At 43.7% G+C, this 23,680-nt stretch overlaps 2 protein-coding genes across 2 annotated transcripts in view; one reads left to right on the top strand and one right to left on the bottom strand.

Annotated features, from left to right (window-relative positions):
* Positions 1 to 23,680, top strand: part of LOC125455510 (cytosolic carboxypeptidase 2-like) — a 213,777-nt gene that overhangs the window by 122,642 nt on the left and 67,455 nt on the right. The window lies entirely within an intron of this gene.
* hhipl1 (HHIP-like 1) overlaps positions 1 to 23,680 on the bottom strand; it is a 47,078-nt gene that overhangs the window by 3,824 nt on the left and 19,574 nt on the right. Inside the window, exons 4-8 of the mRNA XM_048538408.2 lie at positions 17,894 to 18,222; positions 13,631 to 13,757; positions 11,479 to 11,624; positions 7,880 to 7,961; positions 3,493 to 3,575 (exon numbers count right to left, since the gene is read on the bottom strand). Of these exons, the coding sequence (XP_048394365.2) occupies positions 3,493 to 3,575; positions 7,880 to 7,961; positions 11,479 to 11,624; positions 13,631 to 13,757; positions 17,894 to 18,222 (767 nt within the window). The remainder of the gene's footprint in view (positions 1 to 3,492; positions 3,576 to 7,879; positions 7,962 to 11,478; positions 11,625 to 13,630; positions 13,758 to 17,893; positions 18,223 to 23,680) is intronic.

Here is a 23,680-nt window from a genome sequence, read left to right as displayed (position 1 = left end):
TGGAACACCTCTCTGCAAATTGCCATTATTGCTTGATTAATCGTTAATTTTAAACCTGAAACTGAGGGATTTTTATTAATCAAAGAAATTAAGAGATGTGGGGTAAAGGTATGATAATATAACGTAGGTGCAGGGCAGTTACATTACAAAGTCAAGCTCTCTCTACATTGTTGACGAAATGAACAGAGGGGACACCAGCTGGTTGTCCCTTTGTCACTGTAGACCGCCAGCAGCTTAAACCGAGGAGGTGCCTAAATTTGTTTCAAGTGTGTTTATAAAGCCATTATAAAGTCATAGTGGCTATACTTTTTGTTTTTGTTTGTGTGCAGTCATGCATCTGCAAATGACAGTCACTGCCTTATAACAGTCAAACAACCAGTCCCATTGATAACCATTATGGATAATTATTTGAGTACTGCCTAAAAAAAGGGCACATTTTGTCAAAGCTTCTCACCTTGCACTCATCAGGACAATTTGCAAGAATACCAATGTGATAGCAAGCAACATCTTTATATTGTAGGAGAAGACAGGGTTGATTTGTTGGCAAGAGAACTCTGATTGGAAGGGGTATTGCAATAGAGAGTGCACCAGTTAGATAATGATTGACAGTTAACTTCCAGGCTTTGTTTAAATTTAAACAATGCAGCTTGATTCTAATATATTAACACATTGCCAGGAGGAATGACCAGAGAGTGGCAGTCACCTATTTTGTTGAGATGAAACAGGAGGGGTGTATGTACATTTTCTTTCCTCTCTGCCAAGGGCAGGATCTTTTCTGTTGAAATAGCTTCCAGTACGCATAAGTATGCCACACTGCAAACCTGCCTGACTTAAGCTGATTTAAATCAGTTGTTAGTCCAATTGTTTGCACACTCAGGTTTACAATCAAATGTTACTCAGTAGGTAAGGGTTGCAAAGAAGGTATATGGAATGCTTTCGTTCATTGGGTGAGGTATTGAAGAGTAAGGTTGGAACTAAATAAAACACTGGTTAGGCGACACCTGGAATTTTGTGCACTGTTCTGTTCACCACTTTACAGGAAGGATGTAATTGTTATGGAGAGAGTACAGAGGAGATTTACAGGAATGTTGTCAAGGTTTGGAAATTGCACCTACAGGAGAAGATTGGGAAGGCTAGATAACAAAGTGTGGGGCTGGATGAACACAGCAGGCCAAGCAGCATCTTAGGAGCACAAAAGCTGACATTTTGGGCCTAGACTCTTCATCAGAAAAAAAGTTGGTTTTCCTTAAAGGAGGCTGATTTAATTGAGGTGCACAAACTAATGAAGGATTCGGACAGAGTAGATGGGGAAGATGTGTTTCCCCAAGTGGCTAATTACCAGAGGGAGATAGCTTCAAGGTGATTGGTGGAAGGATTAGAGGAAGGTATGAAGGAGAACTGATTCACCCAGGGAATGTTGTTGGTGTCTGGGCTTTGTGCTGCCAGGTGTGATGGTTGAGGCAGAAAGTTTCAACTCAAAATAATCTGACCTGCAGGTTAACACTGTATCTGTGACCTACCAAGTGCTGCAAAGACTGAGTTGATTGGTGTTGCTAGTTTATTGAGCCAGTGCAGGCTGATGGACTGAATGACCTCTTTTGTGCCATAGCCTTTTTATGGTTCTATGCTGTCCAATCACAGAATCACATCTAACATTGGACACTGTGTTTAGGGTTTTGCAATTTCAAAGTAAAGGGGGGAAATGGCTTAGTGGTATTATCGCCAGCTAATTAATCCAGAAATTTAGCTACTGTTCTGGAGAGCTGGGTCCTGCGTTTGATTCCTGCCATGGCAGATGGTGGAATTAGAATTCAACAATAATCTGGAGTTAAGAGTCTAATGATGACCGTGAATCTGTTGTCAATTGTCAGGAAGAACCCATCTGGTTTGCTGATGTCCTCTAAGGAAGGAAATCTGCCATCCTTACTTGGCCTACATGTGATTCCAGACCCACAGCGATGTGGCTGACTCTTAGTTATCCTTTTCAGATTTGGGGATGGGCAACAAATACTGTCATCGCTAGTGACACCCATTGCCCATGGATGAAGGAAGAGAGAAAGCTGGTAAGGCATAGTCAGTACCTTGCTGACTGTGAACGCTTGAAGCGACATTCTGTTTGATTTGATTCTTCAATTTAGGGGACATGTGATTGACATACCTGGCATCACACTGCACTGAAACTCAGATGGCACATATTTCATTTGTTTGATAGGGAGAGTGTCCATTTGGCTCAAAGGCAGTGTCCTTTAAGTGGTCGATATCAGTCACCCTGCCATTGCCCAGAAGCAGTGTGAAACTGCTAGCTTCACTTGTTCAAATTGGGAGAGACGCTAATTTCCAGGGTCATCCGAGCTAGACTGGGGAATTTAAAACCCTGAATCTGGCAACTTTTGACCTTTTCATCAATGTACATGATACAAGTACAGCAAGAAATGATCTGATCAGGATAGCCACTATTCCAGATAATGGTTTCTTTTTATTCATTCACAGGATGAGGGAGTTGCTGGCCAGGCAGCATTTATTGTCCATCCCTAATTACTCAGAGGCCAGATAAGAGTCAAGAACATTGCTGTGGGTTTGGAGTCACATGTAGGCCAGGTGAGAATGGAAGTTTCCTTCCCTAAAGGACATTAGTGAACCAGATGGATTTTTACAACAATCAGCAATGAATTCAGTCATCATTAGATTCTTAGTTCCAGATACTTATTGAATTCAAATTCCACCATCTGCCATGGCGGGATTCGAACCCAGGTCCCTAGAACATCATCTGGGTCATTGGATTAACAGTCTAGCGATAATACCACAAGGCCTTCATCTCCCTGTGAACAGGGAGGATTGCTGGTGATTGTGAGTAGGTAATGTGTCAGGGAGGTGGGGTTGGGGACTGGCAGAGACATGGTGAGGGCTGGTTTACCCTGGAGCAGGGACTCTGGTGGAGGCATGGCGAGGGCTGGTATAGTCTGGAGCGGGGACTCTGGTGGAGGCATGGCGAGGGCTGGTATAGTCTGGAGCGGGGACTCTGGTGGAGGCATGGTGAGGGCTGGTGTCGTCCGGAGCGGGGACTCTGGTGGAGGCATGGTGAGGGCTGGTGTCGTCCGGAGCGGGGACTCTGGTGGAGGCATGGTGAGGGCTGGTGTAGTCTGGAGCAGGGACTCTGGTGGAGGCATGGTGAGGGCTGGCATTGCCCGGAGCAGGACTGCAGCAGCAGAAAGGCAAGTTGGACTCTCTTATTCTAAGTTCATGTAGAAAGGCGCATTGCATGTATGGCAAAGGTACACACTTTTCACTGTCTTTTTAGATTGAATACACGAGACGATAAATGATTACGAGTAAAAGGACAGTATTTTCTGTTTGATTTGGCAGTCTTGTGAATTATTTTGATGAGCGACATTGAAAACCTTTCACAAGACGTGACTTTTTTTTGCAATATATAATTGATAAGCCACACAGTACGTCAGATAAAAGGAAATTTACCAAGAATAGTACACTTACTTGGTTTAGGTACAAAATTGATGAGACGGCTTTTCACTTTAACCGGTAATGGGTTATATTGACATCTTCCCGGCGGTGCCCTCCTGTTTGTGGGAGGAGACAGAATGTGAATGAGGATTTAATGATTTCAAACTTCAACACCTCAAGTTACCTTTCACTTGTAAAGATCTGCTACAGGCCTCAAACCTTGAACAAAATACCTTTGTTCAACATCAATCACATTGCCTGCCACTTTCAACATACCACCCTGTTCCCTGGCCAACATCTTTGTCTTGTACTTGCACCAGCGTTCCAGTCAAGCTCAGCACAAGCTGGAAGGACAGCACCTCATTTTCTGCTTGAGAAACCTGTAGTCTTCAGACTCGATATCAAGCTTAAGAAGAGTAGAGCCTGTGCACTGCCTTCCATGTCTTTTACCCAAACCCACATCCTTGGCTCTGTCATGAAATGGCTTGCTTTCAGCATAGCCAACTTTAGCATTTTCAACTACTTATAGGACCCATTATTATCTAACTAGCTTCCCTTCTTATCTGGCTTGTTATCAACATTCCTTCTGTCTGCCTACCCCTTTCCCTCTCTCTGTCTCTCTTGGCTCTGTCTCCATCTATCTGCTCACTCCTTCGCCTTGAACCACATACCACAGTGCACCCATTTCTTAGCTGCTTCAATTCTGACAAAAGGTCACTGGGTTCATAACATTAACTCTGTTTTTCCCTCTCCACAGATGCAGCTAGACCTGCTGAATTTCTCCAGCAATTTCTGTTTTCATATGTTTTTGAATCACATTAACTGCTTGACGCAAATATGCACCATTGTTTTCAACATGATGTCATATCAAAATTGAGATTACCCTTCATTCACGCAAGACACGGAGATTTACTCCGAAAGAAAGAGCAAACATGCCAAAGGATATAACCAACTTTCCATCCATTGACTCCATTACACTTCTTGCTGCCTCAGAAAGTCAACCACATCATCAAAGACTGCTCCCAGCTTGGTTATAATCTCTCCCAACCTCTTCTGTCAGGCCAAGGATACAAAAGCTTAATTACACGTATCAACAGGTTCAAGAACAGGTTCTTCCCCACTGTTATTAGACTTCTGAACTTACAAATTTCAAATTCAACGTCGATCTCGCTCTCTGTGCACCTTCTCTGTGGCCACAACATTGTATTCCTCGTTCTGTTCTATACCCTGATGCACTTTATATCTTATGATCTGCTTGTACTGCTCGCAAAACAAAACTTTTCACTGTACTTAGGTATACATGACAAGAATAAACTGAATCAAATCAATTCAAATCAAGATAATGAAATGTGAGGCTGGATGAACACAGCAGGCCCAGCAGCATCTCAGGAGCACAAAAGCTGACGTTTCATTATCTTGGATTCTCCAGCATCTGTAGTTCCCATTATCACCAATTCAAATCAAGATTTGTGCTCTTATATGTCAGCTGATGTGAATCATGAAGATAGTAAATTCTGGTTTTTGGATTAAAAAGAAAACCAGCCAGGGTTCTACTCAGTAGGTAAAGTGTCCTAGTGTCAGAGATGGTGAGGTAGGAGGTTGGGGAGACATTCAATAGGGTGGGGTGGTACTGTAGCTAATCTCTGCTACTTTCCCATCCCAAATAGAGTTAAGGTCTGGGTGGGCAGGTCAATGCTTGACCTTTCTGCTACCAACTGAGGTGGTTAATTGGCCAATTAAGGGCCGCTTAAGAGCTTCAGTTCACCACCACTGTCATTATACCAGCCGTGGGTGCAGTTCATAGCACCCTCAGTCAGCAGTTGGCAGAAAGCACTAACATGGGAAAGAAGATCAGCTACTGAGAGATACCCTCCTTCCCTGTTTCTGATCCATGTGGCACCCATCTCACCACAACCACCATTCCTGGAAACCATCCCCTCCATCGCCATCCCCCACCCCCACAAACCTTGCTAACGGATATTTTAGCTCCAGCCTGGCTCTCCCAATGGCAGCTGCAGCCTCTGAGCCAAGAGCTGGAGGCTACTTGGTCTGAGAGGCTGGCAGCCTTTAACAGGTAGGGACCCTGAGCCAAAGGCCCCAATTCCAGAAGACCATGAAGTGCCCTCAGAATTGCCTGATGGAGGATGTAAGGGCTCCTTTCTCACAAGATGCAGCACACTACAGGTTAGTCCAGAGAGTGAGTTAAACTAATGCCACAATAATGAGATTCCACACCCTACTGTTTCCCCATGACACCTGCTGCTCGTGCACGTGTAGATGTTCCAGGTAAGAAGACACAGCCAAAATTTAAAAATAAACATTCATTCAGGGGATGCAGTCCAGCATTTATTGCACATCCCTGGTTGCTCTTACAAAGATTGGCAGTAGGCTGCTTTCCTGACCCACTGAACTGTTTGTTGGAAAGGGACGTTCACAATGCCCTTAGGGAGTGAATTCCAGGATTTTGACCTAGCGACAATGCAGAAAGAACTGTGATTTCCCAACCAGGACGGTGGGTGGTTTGGATGGGGTGGTGTTACCATGTATCTGCTCCCCTTGTTCTTCTAGATGGAAGAGATCGTGGATTTGGAAGCTGCTTTAGAAGCAAGATTGGTGAGTCTCTCCATGATCCTAAGACTAGATGCAGCTTGCACTCTGAATATTAGCGCACAGGCATTGAAACTTTAGGGGAGTTCAAATTTCAAGTGCTGGATGTGATGCCAATCAAGTGGGGACTGCTTTGTTCTGGGTGGTGTTGCACTTCTCAAGTGTTGTTGGAGCTGCTTCCATCCAGGCAAGTGGGGAGTTTCCATCACACTCCTGACTTGTGCCTTGCCAATGGTGGACAGGCTTTGGACAGTTGAGAGGCGAGCTAGGCGCTGCAGTGTTCCCAGCCTCTGATCTGCTGTAGTGGCCAGAGTATCGATATGGTTGGTCCAGTTGAGTTTCTGGTCAATGGCAACCCCCAGGATGTACAGATGTATGTGTAAAGCTCCATATGCAAAGCCGCATGGGGCAGGAGCACATACTAAAATCATACATATCCCAAAGATTTAAAACCAATGGAAAATCACTCATGCAAGAGCACAGTGTACACTCGCCATGACAGACCAGTCATGGGGACATATAATTGAAAGGTTAGCCTCATATTCTTAATGCTTTTATATCTCTATGCATTTTTTTCAATTAACGTCTAAGATGTTTTTTCTGTTAAGATAATTTCATACTTTACGAGGAACGAGGTTAATTGTAATTCTCGCCTCTCCAGACTCTGAGAACAGAAAAGTGTGAGTGGTGACTCTCACACAAATGTTGTATGTTCATAAATAATTGCTGTGAATTAAGTTTGATGGGCATTCTTCTGGGCCCACTTTGTTACCCTGTAAATTCCAGCAAATTTATAAGGATTAGTTCACAACTCTCGAAGCAAGATCAGGAGAGGTTTGAACATGTCGAATAAAAACCGAAAGAACTCTGGATGCTGTAAATCAGGAACAAAAGCAGAAGTTTCTGGAAAAGCTCAGCAGGTCTGGCAGCATCTGTGCAGAACAGTTCTGAGGAAGAGTCACTGAACCTTAAACATTAACTCTGATATTTTGTTCACAGATGCTGCCAGATCTGCTGAGCTTTTCCAACAACTTCTGTTTTTGAGCATATCAAGTTGGGATGTCATGTTGAAGTTGTACAAGACGTTAGTGAGGCGCCTTCTGGAGTACTATGTCCAGTTCTGGTCACCCTGTTATAGTAAGGATATTATTAAGCTAGGGACGGCTCAGGAGAGATTTACCAGGATGTTGCCAGGTATGGAAGGTTTGAGTTACAAAGAAATGCAGGATAGCCTGGGATGTATTTTTCACAGGAGCGTAGGGGGTTGAGAGGTGACGTTATAGAAGTTTATAAAATAATGAGCGGTATAGATAGAGTTAATAGTAGGTGATTTTCCATAGGATGGGGGGGTTTCAAGAAAAGGGGGCACATTTTTGAAGGTGTGTGAGCAGAGATTTAAAAAAGATATGAGATTCAATTTTTTTTGACAGAGATAGTAGTACATATGTGGAATGAATCTCCTGAGGAACTGGTGGATGTGGACACAATTACAATGTTTAAAAGACATTTGGATAAGTACATAAATCGTAAAGAATTGAAGGGATATGGGCCAGGAGCAGGCAGGTGGAGCTAGTTTAGTTTGGGATTATGTTCGGCATGGACCGGTTAGGTCGAAGGGACTGTTTCCATGCTGTATGACCACACAGCACTATATCATTCTCCTGGAAATACCTACAAAGCTAGCACATTAAACTACAATGCCCTGAGTGTGCAGATTATGAGTTTGGTTCATTTACATGCAAGACACACCACAATCATTGAGGTACTCCACCAGGATCAATTTTTATCATATACATATGGTCCTGTGCCTTACCGTGAAGGATCAACTATTTTGTAAACCACTCCAGTTGCAGATGTAGACGTAGGAATCCGTGTAGACAGGAAATATAATTCACCTGGAGAGATAAATGATTTGGCAGAGACAGCAGTGGATATATCCTGACTGCATTATTGTCTACAGACTTAGATATTATTGTTCATCTTGTGAATGCCATCGTGGGTTTACAATTTCACTTTTATTCCTATGGTGTTTCAGCAGATCCCGAGCCGTATCATATTAAATAAATCACTTATTAAAGAGTAGCCATCACTGGTGGAACAGCCATTGTAGGCACTTGGGAAAACAAAGTGCGCGGCCAGATAAACGCATTGCTTTCAGGGCACCAAGAGAATTCCCTGCTCTTTCTCAGATAAATGCAATCAGACAGTTCAGATCTCAGTTTAACATTTCATTTGAAAGATGGCATATCCCAAATGGGTAGTGATCCCTCCGCAATCTTGAAAAGGATACAAGGGTATTCAGGGATAAGCTGTGAAAGGACACTTCTGCATTCCGCCCCAGATTGAATTTACTCCCTCAAAAAGCAATGGGTGCTGAGTCAAACAATATTTTCAAACTGAGCGTAATGTGGTTTTTGTTGAGTAAGGATGGTAGGCCAAATGGATAAAATGTGGGAATTTATAATATGTAGGAACAGAAGGAGACCATTCAGCCCTTTGAGCCTGTCCCGCCATTTAATGGGACTGTGGCTGATTCAGCAATCCCTCAACTCCACTTTTCTGCCTTTGATTCCCTCATTGATTGAAAACCTGTCTCGCTCAGTCTTGATTAGACTTAACAACCCAGCTTCAACAGCCCTCTATGGTAAAGGATTCCACAGATTCACTCCCCTCTGAGAGAAGAAATTCCTCCTCATCTCTGTCTTAAATATGAGACCCCATATCCTGAGATGATGCCACCTGGTCCCACCCTCTGCCATAAGAGGATGCAATCTCTCCGCATCTACCTTGTCAAGTGCCCGAACATTTTGTATTTTGCAATAAGATATTCTTTCATTCTTCTGTATTTTACAAGTACAGGCCCAACCTACCCAACATTTCCTCATAAGACAGTTCCTCTAACCTGGCAACAGATGAGTGAATCTTCTTCCCACTGCCTCCAATGCCTAGATAAAGGGTCCAAGACTACACACAGCATTCCTGCGATGGCCTGACTAGTGCCTTCGATGATTTTAGCAAAACCTCCCTATTTTTTACTTCATTCCCTTTGCAATAAAGGTCAACATCCCACTTGGATGTGAGTTTTTTTTCTGATTCATGGCCAAAGATCCCCAAATCCCTCAGCTCCATAGCTTTTGGCAGTCTTTCAGCTCTTCTATTCTTCCTGCCAAAGTAGACTACTTCACATATCCCCACATCATATAGTATCTCCCAAGTTTTTACCTACTCATGTGAGCTGTCCATATCTCTCTTTTATGCATCGATCTAACTAGCTTCCCTTCTTCTCTGGTACAGCACAAAAACAGTCCTTTTGGTCCAACCAGTCCAGGCCGAACAGAATCCCAAACTGAAATGGCCCCACCTACCTGCTCCTGGTCCATATTCCCCCAGGTCTTTCCTATTCATGAGCTTATTCAAATATCTTTTATATGTTGTAATTATATCCACATCCACCACTTCCTCAGGAAGTTCATTCCATGCATGAACCACCCTTAGTGTAAAAAAAATTTGCCTCCAAGTCGTTTTCAAATCCTTCTCCTCTCACCTTAAAAATGTACCCCCAGTACTGAAATTCTCCATTCTAGGGAAAAGACAACTGCGATCAACACTATGTATACCCCTCATGATTTTATAAACATCTATCAGGTTACCTCTCAAACTCCTACACTTCAGGGAAAAAAGTCCCAGCCTACCCAGCCTTTTTTTATATCTCAAACCTTCCACACTTGGGGCCATCATGGTAAATCTCTTCTGAACCCTCTCCAGCTTAATAATATCCTTCCTATAACAAAACTGTACACAGTACTCCAGAAGCAGCCTCTCCACTGTCCTGTTCAATGTCAACACGACGTCCCAAGTCCTATACTCAAAAGACCGAACAAAGAAGGAAAGCATGCTTGTAGACCTTGTCTACACGTGATGCACACTTCAAAGAATTATGTACCTGCTGTCCTACCTTTCTCTGCTGTACAGCACCACGAAGACCTTACCATTAATTGTGTAAACCCTACCCTTGCTTTTTTGAATGGTGTAATGGTCTCAAGGGGCTGAATGGTCTCGTTCAATTCCATTCTTTCTTAAGCATACGTCAGCTTTAGTATTTTCGGGAGCATCTCTGAGAGGACAGCCGTCCCTTAACACTGCAGTGAAATATCAGCCTCAGATTTAACCTTTGGATAAAGGGGCAACGGCAAATGACTGAGCTATAACTGATATAAATCTGAGTTAGTCATGAAAGACTGTAGAATGATGATAAGATTGAGGAATTTGGACATCAACAACTTTGAGGATCTGGAAAAGAATAAGTTAATATAAGATTTAATGTCCTCAGTGTTGATTTTAATAATAATTTACTTATGAGTGTATGAATCTCCAATAAACAGCAATAATTTGTCTTTACATGACATTAAGTATCACACTTAATAGAATAGCCAAGTTTAGAAGGAACAAAGATGTGGCAAAGAGGTTCAGCAGTAGGTGAGCTGAGGCAGGGGCGCAGAAAGTCACGATGTAAAGTTAAAAGTGAGAAGTCACATGACACCAGGTTATAGCCCAACAAGTTTATTTAAATCACAAGCTGTCAGAGCACTACTCCTGCATGTCAATATAAAAGTGGATACTCTTGTTAGTATAGATATGAGGCTAGAAACACATCTCAGCACCAGATGCACGAAAACTTCAGACAGTTGCCAGGGAGATGGAAGAGCATAGTAACCAAGAAAAGGAGTAGTTTCATTCGTCCAGTGTTCAATGGGAGGATGCTCCTGCTCATCCAGGACTGGACACCGGACAAAGCAGCATCACAAGTCAGGTGGTGAAGGGTTTCAGAGAGCAAGGAGGAACTGGAAATTGTCAATATATTGGGGAAACTGATGTTGTACTTTCAGGTGATAATGCAAAGGAGCAACAGAGTGATGAGAGATAAGAACCAGTTAACAATAGATACTAGGGGGAGGACGCGAGTCTAGATGTTACTAAACAGAAATGAAAGAAAAGGTCATTGATGATATTCTTTTAGCAAAAACTGGATAGATAAAATTGGGATTCAGTAACAAGAATTCAGTCAAATAGATGATGGAGGTAGGATGTTAAAAGGAGGACAGTGTGGTCATCAGTATAAAAGGCTGCAAAGAGATCAAAATTCAGGATAATGAGGGATAGATTACCATGGCCACAGTCAAACAAGTGTAATTGTGACATTGCTCTAGTGGGGAACAAACTTAACTGCATGACTTTTGAAGTTAGTAAAGATCAGCAAACTGTGCCTGTCCCAGAATCTCCAAGCTATCACAGATATGGGGACAGAAAAGTAGGACAGACTCCAAATTAAATATACAGTCATTCATTTATTAAACTGATCTTAAAAATGTAATTGGTGCAAGTCACAGTCCACATTAGATTGTCAAAAATTACCTGCCTCATCCTCAGCAAAGGAGATAATGTACCGATAATATTTGTTCAATAGTCCTGGGAAAAGGCATGTCTGGCCCCTCCCCATGCAGATCTTATAATCATACCACTTCCCTCTTCTCGAATCTTCAGCCAGTGCCATCAGACGTCTGGGTAGGGGAAAGAACAGTGGGTTAACACAGCTGATTAAATGAAGGTTATTACCGTCAAAAATTGTGATTTTAACAAAGTGAAGGATCATCATCGAGGATCGTAGATCATAGAATCCATACAACATGGAAATAGGCCCTTCAGCCCAACAAGTCCACACCACCCCTGACAGCATCCTACCCAGATCCATCCCTCATAACCCACCTAATCTACACAGCCCTAAACACTATGGGCAATTTAACATGGCCAATCCACCTAGCCAGTAAACCTTTGGACTGCGGGAGGAAACCGGAGCATCTGGAGGAAACCCACGCAGACACAAGGAGAATGTGCAAACTCCACACAGACAGTCACCCGAGGGTAGAATCGAACCCGGGTCCCTGATGCTGTGAAGCACAATGCTAACTACTGAGCATGGTGAGTGATTATTTTTTATTCTCTCACAGGATGTGGGTGTTACTGGCTGGGCAACCATTCATTGTCCATCCCTTGAGAAGGTGGTGGTGCACTAAAGTGGAACACTTTGTACTCAATGTCCAGCATCGGTTCCAAAATTGGGAGCTGTCTCACAGATGGATCAAGTACCACCTGATCTGTCCATAATCACTGAATTGTGCCTCTCAGTCTAGGGACAGAACATTCCCAGCCCTTAAACAATGTGGGCATTGGTGAGAAAATTGGAACAATTGATTGAGCTTGGCAGCGAGGAAGGATCAACATCAAGAGCAAAAAATCCAACTCTCTATCCAAGTGTTGAACGGTGAGATAGGAATCTCACTACTAAACCATGAAAGCCCTATCTGAATTAACACATCATTATTAACCATTCCAACCCTGTGAAGGTGCAGTTCCCCATTCTCCCACCCACCAAGTGGAAATTAGAAGGACAATGCTTGCTGTGGTAGAATCCTAGACTCATACATAATAGCAGAGATCCTTTGGCCCATCGAGTACTAGGCCCTTAGTCTTGAATGTTCTAACATTTTAACTGCCCTTCCACGTTCTTTCTTTACAAAATGTTGTGAGGATTCCTGCCTCAGCTACCCACCTGGGTGGTCATTCCAGACCCCCACCCACTGTCTGTGGATAAAAATAGTAGTTTAAAGAAACCTACCACTTAACTGATGGGATTGGCCAGGAGGCATTTGTTAGTTATCGGACAGACAGGAAGGAAAATTGCCACCAGAACTTTCCCTGAACATCAACCAGCAGCAAAGCAACATAACAAACTCTCCTTAATGTCTGTACAGTCAGACAATGAAGGCCATCAGTTTAACTGGGACAAAGTAACCATAGTAGCCAGAGCCAAACATAGACACACACGGGAATTCCTAGAGGCATAGTTCTCCACCCATACTTCGATCAACAAACATATAGAATTGGACCCCGTATACAAACCCATGCAGATCAAAACTAGAAATAACAAGAAACATCTGACGAAGGGTTTAGGCCCAAAACGTCAGCTTTTCTGCTACTAAGATGCTGCTTGGCCTGCTGTGTTCATCCAGCTCTACACCTTCTTATCTTGGATTCTCCAGCATCTGCAGTTCCTATTATCTCTGATCAAAACCAGAAATGACAGTGCTCACCATAATGGACCGGACAGTATAAATTCCAAGTGGAGTAGAACAACATCGCTTTGTCGGAGGCTCCAACTGATGTTGTCACCCAGCATAGCGAAGAAACGTCTGAACGAGGACATGCCAGCTTGGCAAGCAAGTCAACAACCTCACTTGTTAGTTATTTCCAGTGTTCCCTGTGCATTGACCAACCTGGTACCCCTTCAATGTCACAGCTTTCAAATGCCTTGACCTTCAGAAACTCCATCTTTCTTAGCTCTTTGCCTCACCTATGAAAAATATTTCTATAAAACCAGAACTGTATACTATGGTTTGGATTGTTTCCTAGCATTTCCCTCCTTCCTCGACAAGTATTTCTTCTCTGCAAATTCCATCGATCACTGACTATGTCGCAGGCACTCACAAGTCAATTGTTAATAACTTACCCACTCATAAAGTCACCAAATATGTAGAGTCCATTAAGGTTAGGAGATTCACAGCCTCTGTAGACATAACCCCCAGTGACAGACTTTCCAACACTATGTGGATAGGCAAATATAGGCAGGACATCATCTGTGAAAGAACAACCATGAAACTCTTCAGTGTCTCTCAGCAGCCAATGAGGAGAAATGCTGAAGGAAGTTACCGTGGATGAACGTCATGCTTTTATTGAGAACAACCCAACAATATGGAAACATCCTTTTTACATTTCCTGGATATAGTCACAGTGTTTTATGTTATACATTTCTTTCAGAGAGCCATGTTGCCTGATTATCTTGAACTTTTAAAACATCATGCTTTTTAAAAATAGCTCCTAACATTTTCCTTATGACAGATGTTAAATTAGCAGGCCTCTTATATCTTGTTTCATCTCCCTATCTATTTTCCAAACAATACTCAGATCGAGGGAATCATAGAAAATAAAAACAAACTTATCATCTTTCTTCATAGCCATAGCCATCAGGATCTTATATTTCCAAATATCTTTCCATCGTACTTTAATTTTTCCTTCCATATTAATCTTTTAGTCATTCTTTTCTATTTATTTTTTAACAATCTGTCCAATTTTCTGAATTGCCTTGGCACAACTATATGCTGTTTTCTTTAAGTTTGTCGCTCTTAAAAACAAAATTAACCACACATGTATCCTTCTTTGGAATTTTTCTTTCTCATTGGAATGTATCTTTTCCGGGCATTCTGAAAAATCACTTAAGTGTCTGCCAATACATCTCTATTGATCTATCAATCTACTACTTTATTTTAAATAGCTGTATTTAATGCATGAAAATGCCCCCTTTTGGTTTAAAATTCTAGTCTTGGATGCACACTTCTGTCCTTCAAACTGAATGTAAAATTCAACCATGTCATGACAGCAAGAAAACAGAAGACCCAGAGGCAATCAGTGTCAATTAGAAGAACAAGTGGAAGGAGTACAATTTTGTCATTTAAGAAACATTTTGACAGGTGCAAGGATGAGATAGGTATGAGGGATATGGACCAAATGCAGGCAAATGGGACTAGATTAATTGTGAAAACTGGGCAGCAGGGACAAGGGACAAGTTGGGGTGATGGGCCTGTTTTCATCCAAGGGCAGACTGCTGCTGATTGGGAATTGATTCTGACTTTACTACAGCAGAGATGTTAGCTGATAGGTAACCAATTGGTAATTGGCTAAAAGGCCTTCTCTATTCCTAAGACTTAAAACAAAATGGTAGAGTTAGTGAAATACATTCAAAAGGGAAATAAACAGGTCTCAGTCTTTGCGATCATCCAACAGGCCAGAGGGTAGTTGAACTAACAGAAAATTGCAGAATGATGCAGGAAGCCATTCAGGTGGTGGACACAAAGAAACAATGTACTGGCAATAGGCGATATGTAAATGTAGTTCTTTGCTGTCAAGGGTGTGAATCCAGGAGACTAGTGTCAAATTTCAAGACATCAGCTGAGGATTCAGGGGCATTAGGGTGGCTCAGTGGTTAGCACTGCAGCCTCACAGCACCAGGGACCCCGGTTCGATTCCACCCTCGGGCGACTGTCCGTGTGGAGTTTGCACATTCTCCCCGTGTCTGTGTGGGTTTGGCCTAGTTTCCTCTCACAGCCCAAAGACATATAGGTTAGGTGGATTAGCCATGCTAAATATCCATTGTGTGTAGGTTAATTGGCTTAGGCATGGGAAATGTGGGGTTACAAGGATAGAGTAGGGCAGTGGTTCTGGGTGGAACACTTTTGGTGCAGACTTCATGGGCTGAATAGCTTGCTCCCGTACTGTAAAGATTCTATGACTGGACAGGACCTTGTACTGGGATGGGGAGCAGGATCCATTTGCCATGGTATACAGGGACTCACTTTTAAAAATTGATCATAATGATTTAGGTGAAGTGAATGGTAGCAGGAAAATAGATAGGGGAGGATATTGTGAAGAGAATACATGATGAATACAGGACATAGACTGTTTGAGTGATTAAATAATAATCTAAAAGTTTAATAAGTGAAAATGTGCCATTGTTCACTTTGGCAGGAAGAATGAAAAACCACAGCGCTCTTTTCATATCAATGAACTGCAGAATTCTGAGGTGCAGAGAGATTGAGGTGTTCTAGTACAAGTTAGTATGCAGTTGAAATAAATGGGATTTCTAAAGGGGGGGAAAAGAGTAAATACTGAGAGGATGTTCCCCACCATGGGACAGTCTATGTCCCAGAGGCGACGCAATCTCAGAATAAAGGGGCACCAATTTAGGACTGAGATGGGAAGAATTTCTTCCCCCAGAGGGGTGTGAATCTTTGCAGTTCCCTGCCACGGAGATCTGTGGGGGCAGAGCCCTTGTGGATATTTAAGACTGAGGTCCGTAGTCAGGGAATCAAGGGTCACAGGGAAAGGGCAGGAAAGTGGATGTGAGAAATGTTGGATTAGCCACAATCCAATTGATTAGCGAGGAAGGCTTCAGCGTCTGTTTGGCCTAGTCCTGTTCTGGTTTCTTATGGTCTTAGATGCAGAAAGTAATTAAATACCTTTTTCCCATGCAACACCTTGGTACCTATTTCTTTGTTAAAGACTCTAAAATATCTTATTTTTACCCAAGGAATCCAAGACCCTTCATAAATGATCACAAAATGTGACAGTTTTATAATTTATTGTGCAATAATTTTGACAAAGTTATTGCATAAATTATTCTGTCTGATAAATCTCTCAAGTCCCAGTGTGAAGAAGTTGGAAAGGAGAAAATAAACTCAGAGAATGCTGGAGAAACTTGGCAGATCTAGCAGCATCGGTGGAGAGAGAAAGAGAAGCAGAATTAATAGGGGTATGATTCAAGATGGCATCAATACAGGGGGACTGTTTGTGAGCTCTCTATAGCAAATCTTAGTCTCACATTTTTTACAACCTCAACTGCACCTCAATTCTGAGTCTGTAAAAATTACTCATAATGTTCTCTTAAGTCTACTTACAGGTCTGAAGACCAATAGGCTCAAGCATAGTTTCGTCCCTTCTGCTGTTAGACTGCTGAATAGACCTCTCTAATTTCAAATCTAAATTTGACCTTGCTAATGTTAATCAGAGATAATGGGAACTGCATCCCAAAATCAGCCCAGTTTGTCCCTACCTCCCTAACCTGTTCTTCCTCTTACCTATACCCTCCTCCCACCTCAAGCCGCACCTTCATTTTCTACCTACTAACCTCATCCCGCCTCCTTGATCTGCCCGTCCTCCCCGGACTGACCCTTTCCCTTCCCCACCTATGGTCTCCTCTCCACCTATCTTCTCCTCTATCCATCTTCGGTCCGCCTCCCCCTCTCTCCCTATTTATTTCAGAACCCATTCCCCATCCCCCTCTCTGATGAAGGGTCTAAGCCCGAAACGTCAGCTTTTGTGCTCCTAAGATGCTGCTTGGCCTGCTGTGTTCATCCAGTTTCACACTTTGCTAATGTTAATCTTTTGTGCATCTCCTGTGCAGCTATACCCTTGTATACCTCACCTCTGTTTAAGCACCCTATGACCTGTATGTCCTTTTATGTTATGATTTGCCTATACTGCATGCAAAACAAAACGTCTCACTGTACTTAGGTACATGTGACAACAATAAATTAACTCAAATCAGTTTTACGAGTCTCCTTCACAAGAGTCATAATGGACTGAAGAGTTGTGAAGAAGAGTCATGCCAGACTCAAAGTATTAATTAAAAACCAAAAGAACTGCGGATGCCTTAAATCAGGAACAAAAACAAAGTTGCTGGAAAAGCTCAGCAGGTCCGGCAGCATCTGTGGAGGAGAAAACAGAGTTAACGTTTCGGGTCACTGGACCTGAAATGTTAACTCTGTTTTCTCCTCCACAGATGCTGCCAGATCTGTTGAGCTTTTCCAGTGACTTTGTTTTTGTTTTCAAAGTATTAATTGTTTCTCTCCAGAGATGCTGCTAGACCTGATGAGTTTCTCTAGCAATTTCTTATTTTTTTTGTTTCAGATTTCCAGCATCTGTGATATTTTGCCTTTATTATAGAAAGGAGAAATCAAAATGCAAGTGGCTGGAAATGGAAAGCAGGTATTTAGCAATAGTCACATGGAAGAACAGATTTAAGCAATAGAACAATTGAAAAAAACTAAAGGAGCTAACAGTTGAAGTGGAGCACAAAGATTTGGATGAAGTCAGTTGAGAGAACTGACTGATGCTACAAACAATTATTTGAGATGAACATAAAAAAATGGTTTCTTACTCAGGGAGGAATTTGCACAGAGCTTCTTGTCATAGCATGCAAACCCCTCTCTTGCTTTCCAACCATAGTTCCTCCCTTTCTCAATGATGTCAATTTCCTCAAATTTGTTCTGTCCAACATCTCCACAGAAGATTCTTCCTTTTCCTTCTTTTGTTTGAGGGTCACCTCGATCTACAGAACATCGCCACATGTTCCGCACACCATAGGCATAAACCTCTGGCCGTGCATCTGGGTCCCAAATGAAGGGATTGTCTGGTGGAATCTTATAAAGGGGACCACGATTATTATTGTTGACATCTATCCGAAGCACTTTACCCAGTAGAGCTGACCTGGAGAGGTGTGAAAACACAGGAAAATTGCTTCGCATTGAGACAGACAGCACTTGGCAATTAAAATATTTACAGGGCAGTTCAATTGTGATTGGCATAGTGAACCTCTTATTTACTTCCATAAGCCTTCATCCTAATTAATTGAAATGGGGAAAAAAAAACCCAGAATTATCACCACATTGTCTGACAAGAAAGGAAAATCTGAAAGAACGGCGAACCCAAAGATATAAGATCCTGAGGGGACTTGACCAGGTGGACGTGGAAAGGACAGGAGCAAATTACTACAGAAGCTGGAAACAAAAATGTTCGAGATTACAGCCGGTCAGGCAGCATCTATGAAGGAATAGCTAGCTAACCTTTTGAGTCTAGATGACTCTTCCTCAGGGCTGACATGGTGTGGAAGGGACAACATTTATGCAATAGCTGAGGAGTGGTTTGGGAGGTTGGAGTGTTGGGGGAGGCAGGATGTTAGTAGTTCAGATTAAGCGATCGGAATGTGTGAAAAGGATGTTTACTCATGTAAAAGAGTCCAGAAACAAGGGTCAGAGTTTAAAAATAGGGGCCCACCCATTTAAACCAGAGATGAGGAAACATTTTTTTATCTTTTGAGGGTTGGAAGTTTTTGGAATTCCTTTCCTCAAAACTAGAATCTTTAAATAATTTGAAGGCAAAGTTGGATAGATCCTTGTTTTCCAGGAGGACAAAAGATTATTGAGGATATTCAGAAATATAGAGTTGAGGTTAAAATCAAGTCAGTCATGAATGGTCAAGCAGGCTCAAATGAAATCTGCCAATGTGACACTCCTATTCAAACAGGGAAGGAGGCACAAAAACAAGTAACCCTAGGCCCATTAGCCTAACATCTATTGTTGGAAAAGTATTGAAATGAATTTTGTTTTAGCTATTAACTCATGGGACTTTGGCACCACTGGCTGGGGCCAGCATTTATTGCCCGTCCCTAGTTGCCTCTTGAGGAGGTGGTGGTGAGCTGCCTTCTCGAATCGCTCCATGTACTGCAAAAAGACTCATAATGCCCTCTGGGAGGGAACTGAACATTGTGCAGTCACCAGCACTTCTGACCCTAGGACTCCAACCACAGGACAGTTTGATACCAGTCTGATGCCAGTTTGATACCAGTATCATTGTTTCCAGTTTTGCTGGGGCTCCTTGATGCCACACTTGGTCGAATGCAGCCTTGATATCAAGGGCTGTCACTCTCACCTTCATCTCTGGAATTCAGCTCTTTTGTCCATGTTTGAACCGAGGCTGTAATGAGGTCAGGAGCTGAGAGGCCCTGGCGGAACCCAAACTGGGCGTCACTGAGCAGGTTATTGCTGAGCAGGTGCTGCTTGATAGTGCTGTTACTGACACCTTCCATCACTTTACTGATGATCGGGGGGAGACTGGAGGGAGCAGTAATTGGCTGGGTTGGATTTGTCCTGCTTTTTTGTGTCCTGGACACACATAGGAAATTTTAGACATTGTTGGGTAGATGCCAGTGTTGTAACTGTACTGGAACAGCTTGGCTGGAGCACATGCCTTCAGTATTATTGCTGGAATGTTATCAGGGCCCATGGCACTATCCAGTGCCTCAAATCATGTTTTGATCTCATGGAGTGAATCAAATTAGCTGAAGACTGGCATTTGTGATGCTGGGGATCACTGAAGGAGACTGAGATGGATCATCCACTTGGCACTTCTGGTGGGAGGTTGCTGCAAATAATTCAGCCTTATCTTATGGGCTAATGTGTTGGGCTTGTATGTCATTGAGGATGGGAATATTTGTGGAGCCTCCTCCTCCAGTGAGTTGCTTAATCATCCACCACCATTCCCAACTGGATGTGGCAGGACTGCAGAGCTTAGATCTGATCCGTTGGTTGTGGGATCACTTAGCTCTGTGTGTGACTTGCTGCTTTCGCTGTTTGGTGGGCAAGTAGACCTGTTCAGTGGCTTCATCAGATTGACATCTTTCTTTTTATGTGTGCCTAATGCTGCTCCGGGCATCTCCTCTGGCACTCTCCAAAGAACAAGGGTTGATTTCCTACCTTGATGATAATGCCTGTATTCACACAATACCAGGTTATAGCTCAACATTTCAGAAGAAGTCACTTCATCTGACAAAGCAGCAACATTCCAAAAGCCTGTGATTTCAAATAAATCTGCTGGGCTATAACCTGGTGTCATGTGACTTCTGACTTTGTCCACCCCTGTCCAACACTGGCATCTCCACAGCATTGATAGTAATGGTTGAGTGGTGGACATGCCGGGCCATGAGAATACAGATTGTGCTGGAGTTCTGTTCTGCTGCCGTTGATGGCCCACAGCGCCTCATGGATGCCCAGTCCTGAGCTGCTAGATCAGTGCTAAGCTTGTCGCATTTAGTGCAGTGATAGTGCCATACAACACGATGGAGGGTAATCTCAATATGAAGGCAGGACTTGGTCTCCACAAGAACTGTGTGATGGTCACTGTACCAAGACTATCACAGACAGATGCAACTGCAGCTGGCAGTTTGGTAAGGATGAAGTCAGTATGTTTTTCCCTCTTGTTGGTTCCTTCTCCACCTGCCACAGACTCAGTCTCGCAGCGATATCATTTAGTACCTGACCAGCTGAACCAGTAGTGCTGCTGTCAAGCCACCCTTGATGGTGGGCTTTGAAATCCCCCACCCACCCAGAATACATTTTGCACCTCTGCTACCCTCAGTGCTTCCTTCTTGTGTTATTCAACATGGAGGACTGATTCTTCAGCTGAGGGATGTGATAACCAGCAGGAGGTTTCCTTGCCCATGTTTAACCAGAAACCACCTGGTTTCATGAGGTCTGGAGTCAATGTTGAGGACCTCTAAGACAACTCGGTCCTGATCCTTAAGGTAGTAACAGTACAGCATTTGGAATATCACATTCTTGTTTTTTTTATTCATTCACAGGATGAGGGTGTTGCTGGCTAGGCATCATTTATTGCCTACCCATAATTGCCTAGAGGACGGTTAAAGTCAACCACATTGCTGTGGGTCTGGAGTCACATGTAGGCCAGACCACGTAAGGATGGCCATTTCTTCCCTAATACTTTACTTTTTTAAAGTATTTCCATATTTCCCAAATGGATCCATCAATCAATCAGCAAGCTTTAGAGTTTTCTGAGGAAGTCTCAACCAGAGTGGATACAGGCAAAGCAACAGAAGTGCTGTATTTCGACTTGCAGAAGGTGTTTGATAAGGTACCTCACAAACGATGAAGTCAGAAGGTAAGAGGCCATGGTGTTGGAGGTGGTTTGTTTGCGTGAATAGACAATTGGCTATTCGGTAAGGATCAGCGAGTGGAGATTAGGAGTTGGCAATCTGTGATCACTGACATTCCACAGGGGTCAGTGCTGGCACCACAACAGTTTACAGTGTATCAATTTGCAGATGATGTTAAAACAGTCAGAAAGGCAGGTTGTGAGAGGCACAGAAACAGTTTACAGAGAGGTCCTAGTAGGTTAATTAATGGGCAAAATGCTGGCAAATGAAGTATGATGTGGAAAAACGTGAATTTGTTCATTGCTCATCAAGAACAAAAAAGGAATATTTTTTAAATGGAGAAAACCTGTACAAAGCTCTGGATGTGAGTTTGCTCGCTGAGCTGGAAGGTTCGTTTTCAGATGTTTCGTCACCATTCTAGGTAACATCATCACTGAGCCTCCGGTGAAGTGCTGGTGTTATGTCCCGCTTTCTATTTATCTGTTTAGGTTCCCTTGGGTTGGTGAAGGAAAATCTAAACCGATAAATAGAAAGCGGGACATAACACCAGTGTTTCGTCGGAGGCTCACTGATGATGATGTTACCTAGAGTGGTGACGAAACGTCTGAAAACTAACCTTCCAGCTCAGCGAGCAAACTCACATCCAAAACCTCAACTTGAGCTACAAATCTTCTCAAAACTCCCTGCACAAAGCTGTAACACAGAGGGATAAGAGTTAATGGGAACTGCAGATGCTGGAGGATCCAAGATAACAAAGTGTGAAGCTGGATGAACACAGCAGGCCAAGCAGCATCTTAGGAGCACAAAAGCTGACGTTTTGGGCCTAGACCCTTCATCAGAGAGGGGGATGAGGAGAGGCTTCTGGAATAAATATGCAGAGAGGGGGAGGCAGACCGAAGATGGACAGAAGAGAAGATAGGTGGAGAGGAGAGTATAGGTGCGGAGGTAGGGAGGGGATAGGTCAGTCCGGGGAGGATGGACAGGTCAAGGAGGTGGGATGAGGTTAGTAGGTGGGAAATGGAGGTGCGGCTTGAGGTGGGAGGAGGGGATAGGTGAGAGGGAGAAAAGGTTCGGGAGACGGGGATGAGCTGGGCTGGTTTTGGGGTGCAGTCGGGGGAGGGAACGAACTGGGCTGGTTTTGGGATGCAGTGGGGGGAGGGGACGAACTGGGCTGCTTTTGGGATGCGGTGGGGGAAGGGGAGATTTTGAAGCTGGTGAAGTCCACATTGATACCATTGGGCTGCAGGGTTCCCAAGCGGAATATGAGTTGCTGTTCCTGCAACCTTTGGGTGGCATCATTGTGGCACTGCAGGAAGCCCAGGGTGGACATTTCGTCTAAGGAATGGGAGGGGGAGTTGAAATGGTTTGCGACTGGGAGGTGCAGTTGTTTATTGCGAACCGAGCGGAGGTGTACTGCAAAGTGGTCCCCAAGCCTCCGCTTGGTTTCCCCAATGTAGAGGAAGCCACAATGGGTACAGTGGACACAGTATACCACATTGGCAGATGTGCAGGTGAACCTCTGCTTAATATGGAAAGTCATTTTGGGGCCTGGGATGGGGGTGAGGGAGGAGATGTGGGGGCAAGTGTAGCACTTCCTGCGGTTGCAGGGGAAGGTGCTGGGTGTGTTGGGGTTGGAGCGGAGTGTGGAGCGAACAAGGGAGTCACGGAGAGAGTGGTCTCTTGTTTGGACCACACTGCCCTCCAACCCCACCACACCCGGCACCTTCCCCTGCAACCGCAGGAAATGCCACACTTGCCCCCACACCTCCTCCCTCACCCCCATCCCAGGCCCCAAGATGACTTTCCATATTAAGCAGATGTTCACCTGCACATCTGCCAATGTGGTATACTGCATCCACTGTACCCGGTGTGGCTTCCTCTACTTTGGGGAAACCAGGCGGAGGCTTGTGGACTGCTTTGCAGAACACCTCCGCTCGGTTCGCAATAAACAACTGCACCTCCCAGTCGCAAACCATTTCAACTCCCCCTCCCATTCTTTAGATGACATGTCCATCATGGGCCTCCTGCAGTGCCACAATGATGGCACCCGAAGGTTGCAGGAACAGCAACTCATATTCCGCTTGGGAACCCTGCAGCCCAATGGTATCAATGTGGACTTCACCAGCTTCAAAATCTCCCCTTCCCCCACCGCATACCAAAACCAGCCCAGTTCGTCCCTTCCCACCACTGCACCACACAACCAGCCCAGCTCTTTCC

This window comes from Stegostoma tigrinum, chromosome 10, assembly GCF_030684315.1.
Source record: "Stegostoma tigrinum isolate sSteTig4 chromosome 10, sSteTig4.hap1, whole genome shotgun sequence".
In the NCBI taxonomy this organism is placed as follows: Eukaryota; Metazoa; Chordata; class Chondrichthyes; order Orectolobiformes; family Stegostomatidae; genus Stegostoma; species Stegostoma tigrinum.
Note: the sequence above shows the minus strand (reverse complement) of the source record. Positions and strands in the feature narration are given on the sequence as shown.